This window comes from Mastigoproctus giganteus, chromosome 1 (genome assembly GCF_048544385.1).
Source record: "Mastigoproctus giganteus isolate SK-2022 chromosome 1, ASM4854438v1, whole genome shotgun sequence".
Taxonomy (NCBI): domain Eukaryota; kingdom Metazoa; phylum Arthropoda; class Arachnida; order Uropygi; family Thelyphonidae; genus Mastigoproctus; species Mastigoproctus giganteus.
Window position 1 is genome coordinate 220,222,614 of NC_143575.1, and position 16,994 is coordinate 220,239,607.

The 16,994-nt window shown below is 38.3% G+C and overlaps 1 protein-coding gene across 2 annotated transcripts in view; it reads left to right on the top strand.

Annotated features, from left to right (window-relative positions):
* The window catches only part of Vps29 (vacuolar protein sorting 29), an 87,162-nt gene extending 72,426 nt beyond the window's left edge, over positions 1 to 14,736 (top strand). For both annotated transcript variants that reach the window (XM_090384429.1, XM_090384435.1), the window contains exon 4: positions 14,506 to 14,736. In XM_090384429.1, coding sequence (XP_090240555.1) covers positions 14,506 to 14,623 — 118 coding nt within the window. In that variant the 3' untranslated portion in view covers positions 14,624 to 14,736. The remainder of the gene's footprint in view (positions 1 to 14,505) is intronic.
* Positions 14,737 to 16,994: the final 2,258 nt, after the last annotated feature.

Consider the following 16,994-nt stretch of genomic DNA (forward strand, 5'->3'; position numbering starts at 1 on the left):
GATTACTGTTTCAAAACTTCTGATGTCAACGTTTGCTCAGATCGTGTCAGTGAAATTATTCTTGTAGGAATGGAATCCTTTATTCCACACTCCACTTTAAAATCTCGTCCTTTTATCTAAACCTTATTTTTGTTTTTTTTTTGTATATGCAGATTATGCTGTATGAAGGAAAGTGTGTTCAGCTTCTGTTTCTTTTTGGTGAGTGTGATTGAGTATTTTGTCTTTCTGGGGTAAGAAACCTTTATTTAAAAGTAAACAGAGGAGCAGCAGCAGAAGTTTTCACTCTGAAACAGGGTTGTTTCTGTATTATCAGCTTCACCCTTCTTGTTAATCATAAAAAGAATTCATAAAAAGAATTCAGAAGAATTCATAAAATTAAACATCAAAAGAAATGTTTTTTGGTGTGACACTTAGGTTCCCTAAACTGAGCACAGGTGAGATAGCCCTGAGTTCCTTACCACTCCTAGCTTTCAGTAGTTCTTGAAAGTTTATAATAAAAACAAGTTTTCAGAACAAGCAAAGAAAGACATTATATTTCACTGATCAAAGATTATAATTTTAAAATACACATTCTTAATCTTCGAGAGCCAGGTAAATGTCACTGTGCATAGCACTTCAAACTAGCAAAGAAAAGAGTGGCTATTTGAATATTGCAAAGCTAAAATTTAACATTAGTCATTCAATTATTTTAAAACATAATCCTGAAACAACAAAATCTGTGTGTGTCACAAAAAAAAAAAATTAAAATAAATTAAAAAAAAATATATATATATATATATATATATATATATATATCATCATGAACTTTGTCCGGCTTAGGTCTTTTAAGACCTATTCCTTTGTAGCTCTTGGAGGTGGTCTTGATCTCGCCATTGTTATCTTGGTCGACCCAAATCTCTCTCTCTTGCTTGTAGATTTGTATTTAAAGGCTAATTTTGGGTTACGGTCTGGGTTCATTCTTTCTATGTGGCTGATCCATTATATCATTCTATGTCATTTACTATGTTATCTACTTTTAATTTCTCACAAATATCTAAATTTCTTTGGTGGTCTAGTCTTGTAAAGCCTAATAATGGTCTTAAAAATCTAATTTGTGCTTTTAGTTTGTGTGCATCTTTTTATTTATGACTTCTCACAGCTGTAGAAGAGGGCTGATTTTTTTTTTTTTTTTTTTATGTAAACCCCAAACACGAGAGGTGTTAGAACCTATAGTACTTAGTACCATGCTTGGGTTGGAGGTTGAGAAGACGAAAGAAGATATTTGTTGACATTAGACTTGAACTTCTGTAGACTGTAATTTTCAGGAAATACGTATGAAGGAAGGTTGTTCCAGAAAACGGCAATTGAATGAATAAACGAGGAGAATGAAAAGTTGGCTCTATGAGTTTGAAGTTGGACAGTAAATGGATGTTGGCTGGTAGCGGCACGTGTTCGGACTGTTTTGAAAGAGAGAGCGGGAATTATAGAAACCAATTCAAAAGAAGTTCCCATGGAAGTATCTGTAGAAGAGGCATGCAGCAGAAACAGTACGTCTATGAGACAGCGAGTGGAGAGACTCTGTTAGAGATGAATCATTAATTAACCTAACTGCCCTCTTCTGAATGGAATTAAGAAGCCTGAGAGAGGTTTTGGGGGCACCACCCCAGATGTGGGAACAATATTCCATGGCAGGGCAGATTTGTTTTTTATACAGAGTGAGCAGCTGTTTGGAAGAAAAGTAACACCGAGAGCTAAAGAGAAAACCAAGTTTTTTAGATTCAGGGGAAGCAATATTTGTAATGTGCTTGCGCCAAGAGAGATTAGAAGTCAGGGTAATCCCCAAAAGAGATATATCATTTTGCCTAGAAATCGGAGTGTCACTAAAGATAAGCATAGGAGCAGAAGAATCCTTTTTGTGAGATATAAGACAAGACTGAGTTTTAGAGGGTTGAAATCAACTAAGTTGTCTTTGTCCAACTGGAGAATTACCTGAAGATCAGCATTTAAGGAATTGGTAGCAGATTTTCGAGAAGTTGAAGCTGATTGAGCAAGGCAAGTTTGAGACCACGTATATTTGTGAAATGAATTAGGAAGTGCTTGTGAGGTTTAGATCTTTTTGCAAATAAGCTTGCTCTATTAGTTTGACAATTCATAGTGTATTAAATAGTAAGAAAAAGTCAGTGGGACATGCTGTAGGAAGTGATGAAATTTTGGATATGGCGTACACATGGTAAGAATATACCCAGATCCTTGACATAACGTGGCCTCGACAATGCTCCCCGCATACACACTACTCAGACTCCCTCCAGTCACTATCTGGCAGAGTAGAGGTGGCAAGATTATACACTAGCTGATCCGGAAGTCTCCTAGAGAGTTAACAATAGTTCGGTCCGGTGTACTAACTAGTGGCCGGCCTACGAACACCATTTTAGAGCTGTACCCTCAAAATGTAAGGAATATCGGATCTCTCCACGATGTTCATCATAACCTCAAAAGTCATCAATCATACTGCATGATGGAAGAGATAGGGAAGGGTTGACCGGAACTTAGCTCTAGAGACTAAACACGGGTTCCACCACTTCAAGCCTCCAATAAGCAAAGTGGTGGTATTGCACCGGTTGATGAGTCATCTACCACCTATTACTGCCTGGTAACATAGAGGGGCAGCATTCCTCCATGTGGTGTGAGCCACACCTCGACCCCTGCTTACGTTGGTTCACACCTGGGTGGTCACCCACCATGTACTGGTGCATGGAGGTTATACCCAGGATTACTAACAGTACCACCATCGTGAAGGTGCAAGCACAGGATTTGGCTGTCACAGACCGTCCGGACTTCGCCAAAATGGGGTCAACTTGAGTGTCAACCGAATATCAGTTCCATCAGTGTTTTAGACTCCCAGGTAGCAAGTACAGCTTGTCTGGCATATCTGAGAGAATATCTGTGACAACTTCAAGGACCTAAGGACCTCAAGGATTTTGAAGTGATGTTGTGCAGTTGTAATTTCGTTTCAGTTGTCATTTGCTTTCCGAAGTGGCATTTAATTGTTCCCTTCATTTTATTATATTTTTGTAGTTTAGTGTGAATGTCTTTCCCCTCATTTGATATTAAATTTCCCAAATAGGTGAAATCAGATATTTGTTCTATCATTTTATCATCAGTAACAATTTTGACTCTTTGTTTTTTTCCACATAATCCCATTGATTTTGTTTTAGAGGTGGAGATTTTCATCTCATACTTTTGCCTATTTTATTCAGTTCATTGGCTGCTATCTATAGTTCATCTTCGGATTTTGCAATTATATCTTGATCATCAGCATATAATATAGTTGGATTTTATTCCTGTTGTTCAACTGTATTCCGTTGTTAATTGTTTGTTTCCATTCTTTAATAATTTTATTGATGTAGATATTAAATAAATTTGGTGATAGTCCACATCCTTGTTTGACTCCTTTATTAGTGTTAATTGGATCTGATAGTTGGCCATTAGAATATTTTATGCAGACTTTTGAGTTTTTATATAGGCTTTGCATTGCTTTCCGGAGTTGGGTTGGGATATTTTCTTCATGTAGAATCTGCCAAAGTTTTTTCCGGTTCACATTGTCATATGCTTTTTATAATCAATACACAGCAGAAATGTTGGTAGGTTGAATTCTCTTCTTTTCTTCAAAATTTGTTATAATGAGAAAATGGCATCTATTATGCTTCTCCCTTTTCTGAACCCACGTTCTTCTAAGAATTGTTTACTGTATTTATTAAGTTTATTCTTTAGTATATTAGAGTATAGGTTTGAAGCAGTTGAAAGCAGTGTTATCCCTCTGTAGTTATTTCTGGAGCCTTTTTTGTGTAAACTGATTACTATTCCTGTTTCCCAATCTTTGGTTATCTGTTCCTTATGCCATATGATGCTAAATAATTTTAGTAGTGCATTTTTTAATAAGGTGCCAGCATATTTAAATAGTTCTACATTCAAATTGTCTATGCCTGGGCCTTTTCAGTTTTTTGATTTTTGTAATATTATATATATATATATATATATATATATATATATATCTGATAGTTAAAATAAATATGATATTTAAAATAAAAACATCAGCAATTTTATTACTTTTGCCTAACTTTTACCTCACATTATATATATATATATATATATATATATATACACATACATACAGAGGGTGTCTCAAAAATATTGGTACAGATGTTTAGGGGAGGTAGGTAACATCTAAAGGAATGTGAATCGCATAGGAACCTATAACCAGAAATGTCACGGGAAAGTAGTAAAAGTGGCAAACATTTATTTTACATAATATTAACAATGGAGTACGAGGTGGATGCATTTCATGATGTTACAACAGATGCTCGAAGGTTCCACCATGAGACGCGATGCATGCGTGACACCAACGCAGCATGGATTGGCGGATGCGGTCGAACACACCTGGAGTTTCTTTGACAGTAGCTGCAGCGCAGACGAGTCTCGCCACGAGATCCATTTTTGTCTCCACAAGCGATACATACACGATAGATTTGAGGGCCCCCACAGAAAGAAATCAAGGTTTGATAAATCAGGTGAGTGTTGGGGCCAGGCAACGGATCCACCAAGGCCAATCCATCGACGCCCAAAACGCCTGTTCAAATAGTCATGAACACACCTTCCATAATGGGCAGGTGCCCCGTCATGTTGAAACCAAATGTTGAGTCTCACATTTGCTGGAACATCGTCAAGTAACCCTGGTAGAACTTGTTCAAGAAAGATCCAATATTTAGTGGAGTTCATGCGGGATGGTAACAGGTATGGGCTGACTAAGCAGTCACCGACCATACATGCCCACACATTTATTGCGAAGCAATGTTGTGCCGCATGGGGGGCGCACACTGTGTGGGTTGTCGTGAGCCCACACATGAGCATTGTGCTGATTGAATAAGCTTTCGCGAGTGAAATAAGCCTCATCCGTGACCAAAACATAGGCTGGAAAATTCAAGTCTTGAACACTTTCTTGGAGAAACCACTGTGCAAAAGCCACACTTGCAGGATGATCTTGGGGGAGCAGTAACTGAACCCTTTGGAGATGAAAGGGGTGTAAGGAATCATCGTGCCGGACACACTGTACACTGCAACGAGACACTCCTAAGGCAGAGGCAACAGCACATGTGCTGGTATTAGGATTATTCTGGATGGCATTCAACACACTTTCTTCCATGGCGAGAGTTCGCGTTGAATGTGGTCTGCCCGCACTACTCCCGTTACCTCTAAATGACCCATAATCACACAAATTTTGATGCACACGCGCAAATAAATGGTGGTCCGGTACATGTGTCTGGGAAGCGTTCTCCATAAATTCGTTGAGCGGCTCATCCATTGCCCTCTGCTAATCCATACATTAGGTGCATGTCTGCCAGCTCACAGTTTGTATATCGATGCATGCTCTTTGTGCAGCGACTTTACCCCCCCCCCCAGCTTTCTGCTGGCCAGGGGGTAGTTCTTCGGCAGAGCTAATAAACAGATTTAATAATAATAAAAAATAATATTGCTTGAATGAGTAAACCAGAAATTTTCCCTCTTTCCAGTTATGGGTTCCTATGTGATTCACATTCCTTTAGATGTTACCTACCTCGCCTAAACGTTTGTACCAATATTTTTGAGACACCCTGTATATATAGTTCCCAAACATATTTATGAGATTTTTCTGTATATATGTAATTTCTGTTATTGAGTATATACAGAACTTTGCGCTAGTGTTTGTAGCACCTTGTAATGGTGCCTAATTCATATCGTATCTTAACACACACACATATATATGCAGTAGCATCTAGCAGTGCCTGTGGCAAGTGCCTCACTTGTGCACCCCTAGACCTGGCCCTGAGTATGTATACTGGCCTGTCTTGTAACCCTGCAAACACTACAATGTGCATATGCACACACACACAAGCCAAAACATTAAGACCATCCCTGTCTGCGTGAGTGGGCATAGTATATAGTGATGGCATGGGTAGTGTTCAGTTTGTCAGTGTAAAGCCTGTGCAATGGGGAAAGGGAATTACCCAATGGAGTTTGAATAGGGAATGATTTGCAGTGCTAAGAGAGTAGCATCTCAGCACCTGCAGGCATTGTCAACTGTTTGGGGGCAGCCATAGTGAAGGTGTGAGGGGAATGGTCTGGAGGGTCACAAAACCACTGGCCCCAGGTGCCAAGCGTTATAGTGATTAAGCGATTCTCAGTGATTTCTAGAGCATTTTTCTCAAAGCTGCAGTTTTTGTTCAGTTATAAAAGTTTTCTTACGTTTTCATTAAATAATAGTAAACTTAGACTTACGATCTGTAACTAAGTTTCAGAAAGGCAAATCACCTTTCTTTTTTCCATTTAAACTAATATACTAACTTTTATACCGCTTCGTCACTCTAGTGGCACTGCTCCTGCCTCCCGTGGCGGGGCCGGTAACCTGGGAGAAGAAATCCACTCTTCCGGGGCTGAAAGGAGCAAAGATGGATAACAATATGTTCCCACCTTTAGAGCCTCCGAGCTCAAAACTAGTGACAAAACACACCGATGATGACTTTTCCCAACCCAAGAGATTGAAAACAAATCCTCAAGAGGAGGTACCAGCATTCCTCATACTGCACTCTACATCAGACCAGCCTTTGAGTAAATTGTCCCCATTCCTTGTGCAAAAATGCTTAGAGGCTGTTGCAGGTTCACCAAAATCAGTAAGGCGACTCCAGTCTGGGGATCTTCTGGTAGAGACCATGAAATCTCAGCATTCTGCAAAGTTATTAAATCTGACAACTTTCGGTGGACATCCAATAAAAGTCACTCCCCATGCCACCTTAAATTCCTCCAAGGGAGTAATTGCCGAATGGGACTTATTAACAGTATCAGAGGAGGAAATAGTCAAAGAGCTACGAGAACAAAGTCATCCAAGCCAGGAGAATCATGACTCGTAAAGATGGTACTCTCATTCCAACAAGGAGCATAATCCTCACTTTTAGCTCTCCCATCTTACCAACATCTGTCAAAGCAGGCTATCTCCATTGCCGTATCCGTCCCTACATCCCAAACCCAATCAGGTGCTATAAGTGCCAAAAATATGGACACTCTCAAACTGCATGTAGAGGTGAGGCAATATGTCCTAACTGCGGATTGAAGGACCACAACCAATCTGATTGCAATGCTACCACTCCTCATTGCCCAAATTGTAAAGGTAATCACCCAGCTTTCTCCAAAATATGCGAACTATGGAAGCAAGGGAAAAAAACACAGAAATATAAAGTGGAGAACAAAGTCACTTATTCAGAGGCGAGAAGAGAAATAATCAAAATGGAGCCAAAGCGTACGTATGCCACAGCTGCCAAACAGGTACAATCAGTAAGTATACAAACAAATGTTACAGTTCCTCCTAATACATCTATCGCGAATTGGGCACGATCCATACTCACTTCTCCCAAACAGTGTCCTTCACAACAAACAACTGAACAAGCCAGCAATACTCCAATCTCCATTCCAGCCTATGCGTCAACAATGAAACCAAAAGCTACAGAAACCCCAATGGTGCATCCACGGATTTCAACGGAAATGGATATTGATCAGCAGAAAAATTCAAATGATGGAATTTTAGAACTCCACGCAACTGATGAGATGGACACGACACGTCCTTTCTTTCCTAAGAAAGACAAAGTAAAAATAGAGAGGTATAAACAAGCTACAACCAAAAAACAGTCAGAAGCAAAAACAACTAACAAGAACGCATAATGGAAAGAATTCTTCAGTGGAATTGTAGAGGCCTTCGTAATGCAAAAGATGAAGGCGCCTCCATAGCCAGGTGGGAAGGAGCAGTAGTGCCTAGCACATGTTTCTTGATTAGACCGGGGTTCGAGCCCGTCACCACCAAATACGGAGGATGCGGGAAGGTCAGGGAATGACCACCGCATATCCCGGAGCAATATGGCCTTAGTTGCTAATGCTCCTAAAATCCAAATAACAAACAAACAACAACAGCAAAAGATGACTTGCATGATCTCGTAAACCACTATGAACCAGCATGTATATCCCTACAAGAAACCTATTTAAATCCACAAGTGTGTCCTACCATTAAAAATTATACCATGTTCAGAAGAGATAGGAGTATCGACTTGCCGGCCCGTGGAGGTGTGGCGGTTCTTGTTAGAAATAATATTCTATCTAAACCTGTTACTCTTCAGACTCCTTTTGAGGTAGTGGCAATGCGTGCAGAAATTGACATGACTATTACAATAGCATCTGTATATATTCCCCCAAATTCCTCAATCTCCTCAGAAAATCTAGAAAATCTAATAGACCAGCTACCGCCTCCTTTCTATTTGCTCGGAGAGTTCAATGCTCATCATTCGCTGTGGGGATCTCCAACAATCGACAAAAGAGGTAAACTAATAGAAAATCTTCTCGATGTGTGTCAACTTACCCTTTTGAATACTGGTGAGCCTACCTATATACATTTTTCTACAGGATCCATGAGTGCAATAGACCTTTCAATCTGCTCTCCCTCCATATGTACTAATACGGAGTGGTCTGTTCTTGAAAATCCACTAAATAGTGATCATCTACCAATTCTCTGCAAGCTGCAACTGGTAAACTCCCCTTTGCCGGGTCGCTCCAAATGGAAATTTCGTAGGGCACACTGGAATGAATATGCTTCAAAAGTTCAGTTAGATGATGAAATAATTCAACTTCAGCCCATAGATTATGTCACACAACATATAACTAATCAAATATTACAAGCTGCCAACTCTACAATACCAAAGTCCTTGACTGGGAAACGCAAACACAATAATTACTGGTGGAATCCGGATTGTACATATGCTAAACAGGAAAAAAATAGGGCTTGGAATTTGTTCCGCAAATTCCCCAGAACCAGTAACCTAATTAGTTTTAAAAGAATGAAAGCTAAGTTCCGCCAAATAAGAAGGAAAGCAAAAAAAGAAGCATGGATTAGCTTTTCCTCTAGCATAAACAAGGACACAGATATCAGACTCATCTGGAAGAAAATACAAACTATTGATGGCAAATATGTCCAGTCCCCGGCTTCAATATTAAACTGGAAAGGAAAGGAGTTGTCCTCTCCGGCAGAAATTGCAAATGCCTTAGCCGAATCATTTGCCAGTATATCAGGCGTATCCACCTACAACCCAGTCTTTCAGAAAATTAAAAAATCATCAGAGCAGCATAAGATCAATTTCTCCACTAGAGTGTCACACCCGTACAACCAGCCATTTACATTAACAGAACTTTTAGGGGTGCTCAATAAAACTTCCAGTAGTGCTGCTGGTCCAGATGGGATCTACTATTTCATGATAAGCCAACTAAACAACAGAACAAAAAGGCATTGTTAAAATATTACAATCGAATATTTCTAGAAAATACTTACCCAAACTCCTGGCATCACTCAATTATACTAGCCTTTCCAAAGCCAGGAAAGGATTGCAGCTTTCCACATAATTACAGGCCGATTTCACTGACCAGCTGCTTAGGCAAAGTTTTGGAAAAAATGGTTCACAGGCGGCTAACGTGGTTCCTGGAAACTAACAACTTGCAAAATAACAATCAGTACGGGTTTCGAAAGAACCGGTCCATGTTAGATGTAATGATAAAAGCAGAAGCAATCATCCGAAATGCCTTCATAAGGGGACATCTGGTCATGATCAATCTCGATATTGAGAAAGCCTTTGATAACACCTGGTGATACGGTGTACTTCAAGATCTTCATTCTTTTGGCTTGAGAGGTCATTTACACCGATATTTTATACATATTTTATACAAAACTTCATATGCCACAGAACATTTCAGGTTAGATACATGAACAATTTATCCAAATCATTTGAACAAGACGAGGGTGTTCCTCAGGGGTCCATTCTTAGTCCGACGTTATTTTCAATAAGAATTACAAACATGACGCAGGATGTACCGAATACAGTAGAATCGTATATGTTCGCTGATAACCTCATTGTTTCTTGTCAATCCCAAACCATGAACACCATTGAAAGACAACTTCAAATTTCCATCGCTAAAATTGAATCATGGGCATTGCGGAATGGCTATTCCCTATCAGAAAAGAAATCTAGTGCAATTCATTTTTGTAAAAAATGCAAACTTCACCCGGATCCAGAAATATTTTTAAAAAACAACCTGATTCCTGTCACTAACAGTTTCCGTCTGTTGGGGTTATATTTAGATAACAAACTTAATTTTGCTTCCCATATTGCTTTCCTTCGAACTACATGTCTTAAAAAAACTGAACATCCTGAGAGCAGTCTCTGCTAAGTCCTGGGGTGCTGACAGAAGCTCTCTTCTTCATCTGTATAGAGCTTTAATAAGATCACGCCTAGATTATGGATCACCTGTCTATGACTCCGCTAGGAAAAGTTCACTATTACATCTGAACACCATACAGCATAGTGCTCTTAGGATAGCTGTGGGAGCCTTCAGAACATCTCCGGTCCACAGCCTGTATATTGAGGCAAATGAACCCCCTTTGCATCTCAGGAGAAAATCCTTATTGTGTAATTATGCAGCAAAAATTAAAAGCATGCCATTCCACCCCAGTTGGCAGTACCTGTTTGATCCTCAATATGCTGAATTATATCACAATAAGCCTAATGAAAACTGCCCCGCAGGGATTCGACTGCAAGAACTCATGATCAGTTGGGATATTAAATTTCACAACATATTCCAAGACCTTGCCACTCCTGAAACTCCCTGGACTGAATTCTCACCTCTCTGCGACAATTTCTTTTCAAGATGGGGAAAATCCTCTCTGGCAAATATAAACTATCAACAGCTCCATAAAACTCATTTGTTGGAAAACTCAGATAAAGTACCTATCTATACTGATGGCTCCAAAACAGATGCAGCCGTTGGTGCTGCAGCAGTTTCTTCTGCCTTCTCAGTTGCTGCGTCTCTTCCTATGGAATGCACTATCTATACTGCAGAATTATTTGCAATTAAACTAGCTCTAGATAGAATACACAACAGCTGTATAAAGCAATCTCTGATATACACAGACTCCTTAAGCGCAATCACTGCCATTCAAACTACCATGTCACCCTCTCATCCGATTCTTAAAGAGATACGGTCCAAGTTATTTTACTGTCAAAAAGCCAACCAGAAGGTTACCTTCTGCTGGATACCTGGTCATGCAGGCATTCCAGGTAATGAACAAGCGGACGCCGCCGCTAAACACCCTGACTCAAGCACTTCTAGGCAACAAACAGTGCCCTACCCGGACTACAAATCCATCATTGAAACATCATGTAGGAAGCAATGGTCTGACCTCTGGAAAGCTCAAATAAATAATAAACTGCTGCAGATAAAAAAAGAGCCAAAATTGTGGACATCTAGTATCAGGAAAAGCAGGGGACAAGAAGTAATTCTAGCAAGGCTCCGCATCGGACATTCACATCCAACTCATCTGTATTTGCTTATGGGAGAGAACCCTCCTTAGTGTTTGTTGTGCCAGTCGCAGTTGACAATATATCATATTCTCATTGAATGTCCCCAACTTTCAACTACCAGAAAATCAGCCTTTACCTCCCTATCCCATTTGAAGGAACCGATAACCTTATTGCAGATTCTTGGCAATGATGCAAATTTGGAGGAACTGTTTACTTATTTGAAACAGATAAATCTCTATAATAGCCTATGATCACAATAACATGAGAAATTTGTGATAAGCAGATATCGAACAGGCACAATATGGCCCTTGTGCCAGAAAACCCAAATACAACAACACAAAACCACTGAACATGCCAGGAAGGGGGAGAAACTACTAGTTGACAGTGAGGTGAATAATGATTAATACTTGCTGTTCAGGAAATGTGTGATTGTGAGCCATCTACACATACTCATGTGCTGACAGCTCAAAATCCCTCAATTAACATTAGACCACACACACTCTTTTCTGAGCACACCACTTAGCGGATAGGCCTGTGGAGTAGGTGACCTGTTCATGTGCCTGTTGACAGTCATCGACGCTTCCACCTACAGTGGGCATGGGAGCACCATTCCTGGATATTGGACAATGTAAAAATTACCTGGGCTGATGAATCAAAGTTCCAGCTCCATCATCTGATGGACAGGTGCATATTCGTCAGCGAGCAGATGAATAGTTATAACCAGACTGCATGGTTGGTCATAAACAGGCTAGTGGCAGTTGTATCATGGTTTGGAGGATACAGGCAGTTCTCGCTTTAAGAGTTTTTTCCCCCAAGTATCAAGTAGCAACAAAATCGAAAATATGAACATTAATTGCAAAAAATGAACGTTAACCATTCATAAATACTGCATTCCAAACCACTTGCATAGCTATACAATACAGTGTACCCCGCTTTACGATATTAATCAGCTCCAGGGACACCATCGTATTGTTAAAATATATTGTAATGTTGAACCCAATAACACATTGTTTCTTGGTAATTCGTTTCAAGATCTCGGAAGTTGAAATTTTTGCTGTATAACTAAGCTATTTATTTCCCTAAAATGTCATTTTTAAGGTCACAAGTGTGACCTTAAGGCCATATAAAAGGTTGAGCATGTTTTGTATTAGTTTGTACTAATTGTATTAGTTACCAATTCAGATCATTAAAATGCACTACACTTTCATCGTTATCATATGTTCCGTTCTAAGAATCAATTTTAAACGTGTTTGTGATATTTTTCTAAAGCACATTTCTTGGAGGTCACGACCATAAAACAATAAAAACAATTTGCACTTTCCGGTTTATTGGGCTTTTTTGTTACTGCAAGGAATTATAAATGGGTAGTAAACTCGATCTTCTTGCATTTGTGAAAATATCGATAGCTGGAATTGTGTGGTTTTTTACATTATTATGGTGAAATGTGTTTCCCCTTTACTGAAATCTTAAATCGTATAAAAAACGCCGCCTCCGTAGCCAGGTGGGAAGGAGCAGCAGTGCATAGCACATGCTTCTTGATTAGACCGGGGTTCGAGCCCGTCACCACCAAATACAGAGGATGTGGAAAGGTCAGGGAATGACCACCGCATATCCCGGAGCAATATGGCCTTAGTTGCTAATGCTCCTAAAAACCAAATAACTAACTAACTAACTAACGTATAAAAAACAAAAATAAATTTTCAGAATCTTCTCTTCATTCCTTTTTTTTTTTTTCTTTTTTAAGCTTCGTAAACTTGTTGCTCCCTGCAAATCGTGTTAGTTGCAATTTGTATGTTCTGTTAAAAATGCTTATGCATGCAATCATGAAATTTATAATTAAAAGAGAAACAAATGCCTCTTGAAACATTTCTGAAGAAGACGACTCCTTGTGCAACAAACCAACGAATGCCGAGCCAATAATGAGTGATCAATGAGTGTGCATTTAGGCGATGATGATGAAGAATAAACATTCTTTATCATCTGTAAGTAGTAAATAATTCTCTATTATTATAATTTGCTTGATTTTACAGGCTACGTTTTCATTTCTTTCAATGAATCAATCATTGTTTAAACATAAACTGATTTCATTGTTGAGAACATAACCCCTATTTTTAACCTTATTTCTATGGGAAATAAATTCCCGCTTTACGAGCATGCGCTAGGAACGAATTAACTCGTAAAGTCGAGAACTACCTGTATCTTCATGGACATCACTGGGTCCCCTCATTCCCGTGGAACACACCGTGTCAGATTCTACCTTGGCATTATTTCAGACCATGTTTTTCCATACATGGTGTGCACGTATCCACGTGGTACTGGTCTTTCAAAAAAATAATGCCCTGTGTCCCAAGGCCTGCATTGTGCAGGAATGTTTTGAGGATGTGTCCAAGCATTTTGCATGCTTCTGTGGCTGCCTAATTCTCCCAACATCAACCCATCAAATCACTAATACTAGTCTTAGAGTAAAATATAAGAATACAAATATATGCATAAGATTGAGCTTGTACACTGGCACAGAAAGTTTATAACATGTTGTTAACTGTTATATGAACTGCAATTATGAAGTTGGGAAATACTGAAGTTTAAATGACAAAATGTAAAACAAGAAACTGATACAAAAAACTAAGATAAGGCATAGCAATAAAAGACCATTATGGAATTATATAAAACAGCACATTGCAGTTGTGAAAATGTGATCTTAGCAGGGCTGTGAGTACAGGACTTAAAACATTTTTAATGCAAGAAATTGCATTAAAAATGTTTTCATATGAATACGAAAGTGATGGATTGTTTCTTGATACCATACATTCAACACCATATACTTATTTAAATCAGGAAATAAATGCAATACAAATTATTGCATCTTTTCCTTAAGACCATATACATGATGTGGTAAAGGCGATAATCTTCAGGTTGAAGAATTAGAAGTGGAATGTTAATCTTTATTTTTGGTGGTGAGTACAGGACTTTTTTTTTTTAGTATATCTAAAAGCTGAGGTATCAGGTGTTCCTCAAGGCCCCATACAAATCAGATAAGACTATAGTGTATTAATGATATGTTAAAATCTACTGTAATTTATTTATCAGTATTTTTATTTTTTTATAGTAACATCATTCCTTCATTTGTCTTAATGGATATTCAAGCATCCACAGTTGTAACATATGTTTACCAGCTGATTGGAGATGATGTTAAGGTGGAACGAATAGAATACAGAAAGGCATGAAATATCTTATTCAGAATGATATGTACATTGAAATTTATACACTTCTACATGTATATATAATATGATTAATTGTGCTTCTCTTGGGATGGATTCAATAAAATTTTGATGTGTCAGTTTTCATGAAGTAAAAAATTAAATAATATTGAATGTTAATAAATATAAGACTAACCAGCCATAAATATCTGTATGGTTAATATGTTAAATGACATATCAAGTGTGGGGTATATCATGTATGAGGGATGATCATTTAATTTGTGGACTGGTGCAAGATTTTACGTTTACTGTGTAAAGTTTCCATAACTGCTGCTAGAGGTGCTCTCCCTGATCACTATTGAGTAGACATCTATGTGTGCATGCCAGTATTTTCAAGCTAGTATTGTGTAAAGAGGTTTTTTTTTAGCTGTGTGTCACTGATGATCATTTTGAAGCAAGTATCATGTCAGACATACAGATTGAACAGCGATATGTGAGTCATTATTGTGTCAGATGGAGCTTAAATGCATTGCAAACAGAGATAAATGAAGCATATGGTATTCAGTGTCTTGTTAGGACAGCCATATTTAAATGACAAGTGATTCAGTGAGTCTGTTTGCAGATGACTAAGACCTGGTCAGCCTTCCTTCTCAACAACTGAGCAAATCGCAAAAGTCCAGGAAATCTTTCACTGTTCTCAGAGCCAAACTTTGTTGTAGCATTTGTAAGAAACTTCAAGAACTTTTTGGTGTGAAGTGGTTTCTCTATCAACAATGGCAGGCCCCATATGGTTAATATTGTGCAGTCAGTGATCACTGCCATAGGTGTCAAGGTTCTGCCACATCCTCCTTATTCACCGGTCTTAGTTCCATGTGATTTCTTCCGTTTCTACATCTGAAGAAAGCTCTGAAAGGTGTTTTGTATCTGCCACAATGGAAGCACTTTGCAGTCTTTCAAAAAATGGCTTGCAAGTAGCATTTAATGCATGGGTATGATGGTGGTGAAAGTGTGTAAAGTTCATGGGAGAGTATATCGAGAAAGAGAAATCCACAGAAGATTCAGTAGATGACAAGGTAAGATCTTGCACCAGTCTGCGAATTAAATGATCACTCCTTGTATTACATTTAATATATGAGTTGCTGAGAATTAAGTAATTAAACACACAATCGTGTGAGTAGAGGAAGGTCTTAATTCCATCCAACCTGTGACTCCATCCTATATTTTGTTTATGGTTTAAAACTGCTTTTAAAAATTGGGCTCTTATCTCTGAGAGAATCAAGTTGTATAACAATTGCCTTTGATGAATGAGCAAATTAATTAGAAAATATGCTTTCTTAAGTCAGCTCTTAACATATTCCCTTCTGTTTTATGCATGTAAACGAGTTACTAATCTACCTATATATATATATATATATATATATATATAAATTGACTTTCAGAACTATTTTCTGGAAGGAAAACCAGATATTTTTGTCAGTCACCTGCAAGACTGAATAATTCGGCCATCCAAAAATGTCTCTGCTCCTTCCACTCTGGAATTTACAGAAACCAATTATTTTTGAACTTTGTGCATTAAGGTCAGAGGTTACAGGTGCCAGCAAACATGTTAATCCATGTGCTATTGATTTCTCCCCATCCTTTAAAAAAAAGAAACGAACATACTCCTGTTGCCACTTCATACAGTAGCATTTAGGCTTTAATTTTGTTACTTTTTGTACTATAATTGTTACAAATTTATTTATTTATTTATTTTAACATATAATATACACAATAGGCATGTGCCCAGCTAGTGTATAACAAAGCAGTAAAAATAAAACAGAATAAAGATCATACAGAACATAAAAATAAATAGAAGAATAACACATTATACAATGAAAGTTCATTTCATTTGGGAAAATTTCCAAATCAAGGAAATAAAAAAAGTATTCATGATATAAGTCCAGTGCCATGAGGAAAATCACAGAGAGCAGGTAGCTGCAGGAGACATGATACACACACAAATTGATAAGGACACCTTAAACATTGAATTCAACTGTCAACTAGCCAACCCACACCAAATCATTCTGTGAAACTCTTTCCTGTCTACAGCCATATCCAAATCAAACTTGTTCATCAGTGTTAATGTTCTTTTAAAGAAGGAATTCCTGGATATCTGCAATATAGAGTTACTAATGTGGAATGTAGCGTTCTGTCTAGTAGCCACCACTGGAGCACAAAGATCAATATGGCATAGAAGATCCGGCACATGGGTTGAATCAGTGAAGATATGGTACAACAGTTTTAGATCGAGAACGGTTCAATGAGTTTCCAAAGATTGAAGTTAGAATTTGGGTAGAAAATTCGGTGGTAAAACTTGGGATTACATCTACAAAGATAGTGGATGAATTTCATTTGCAGC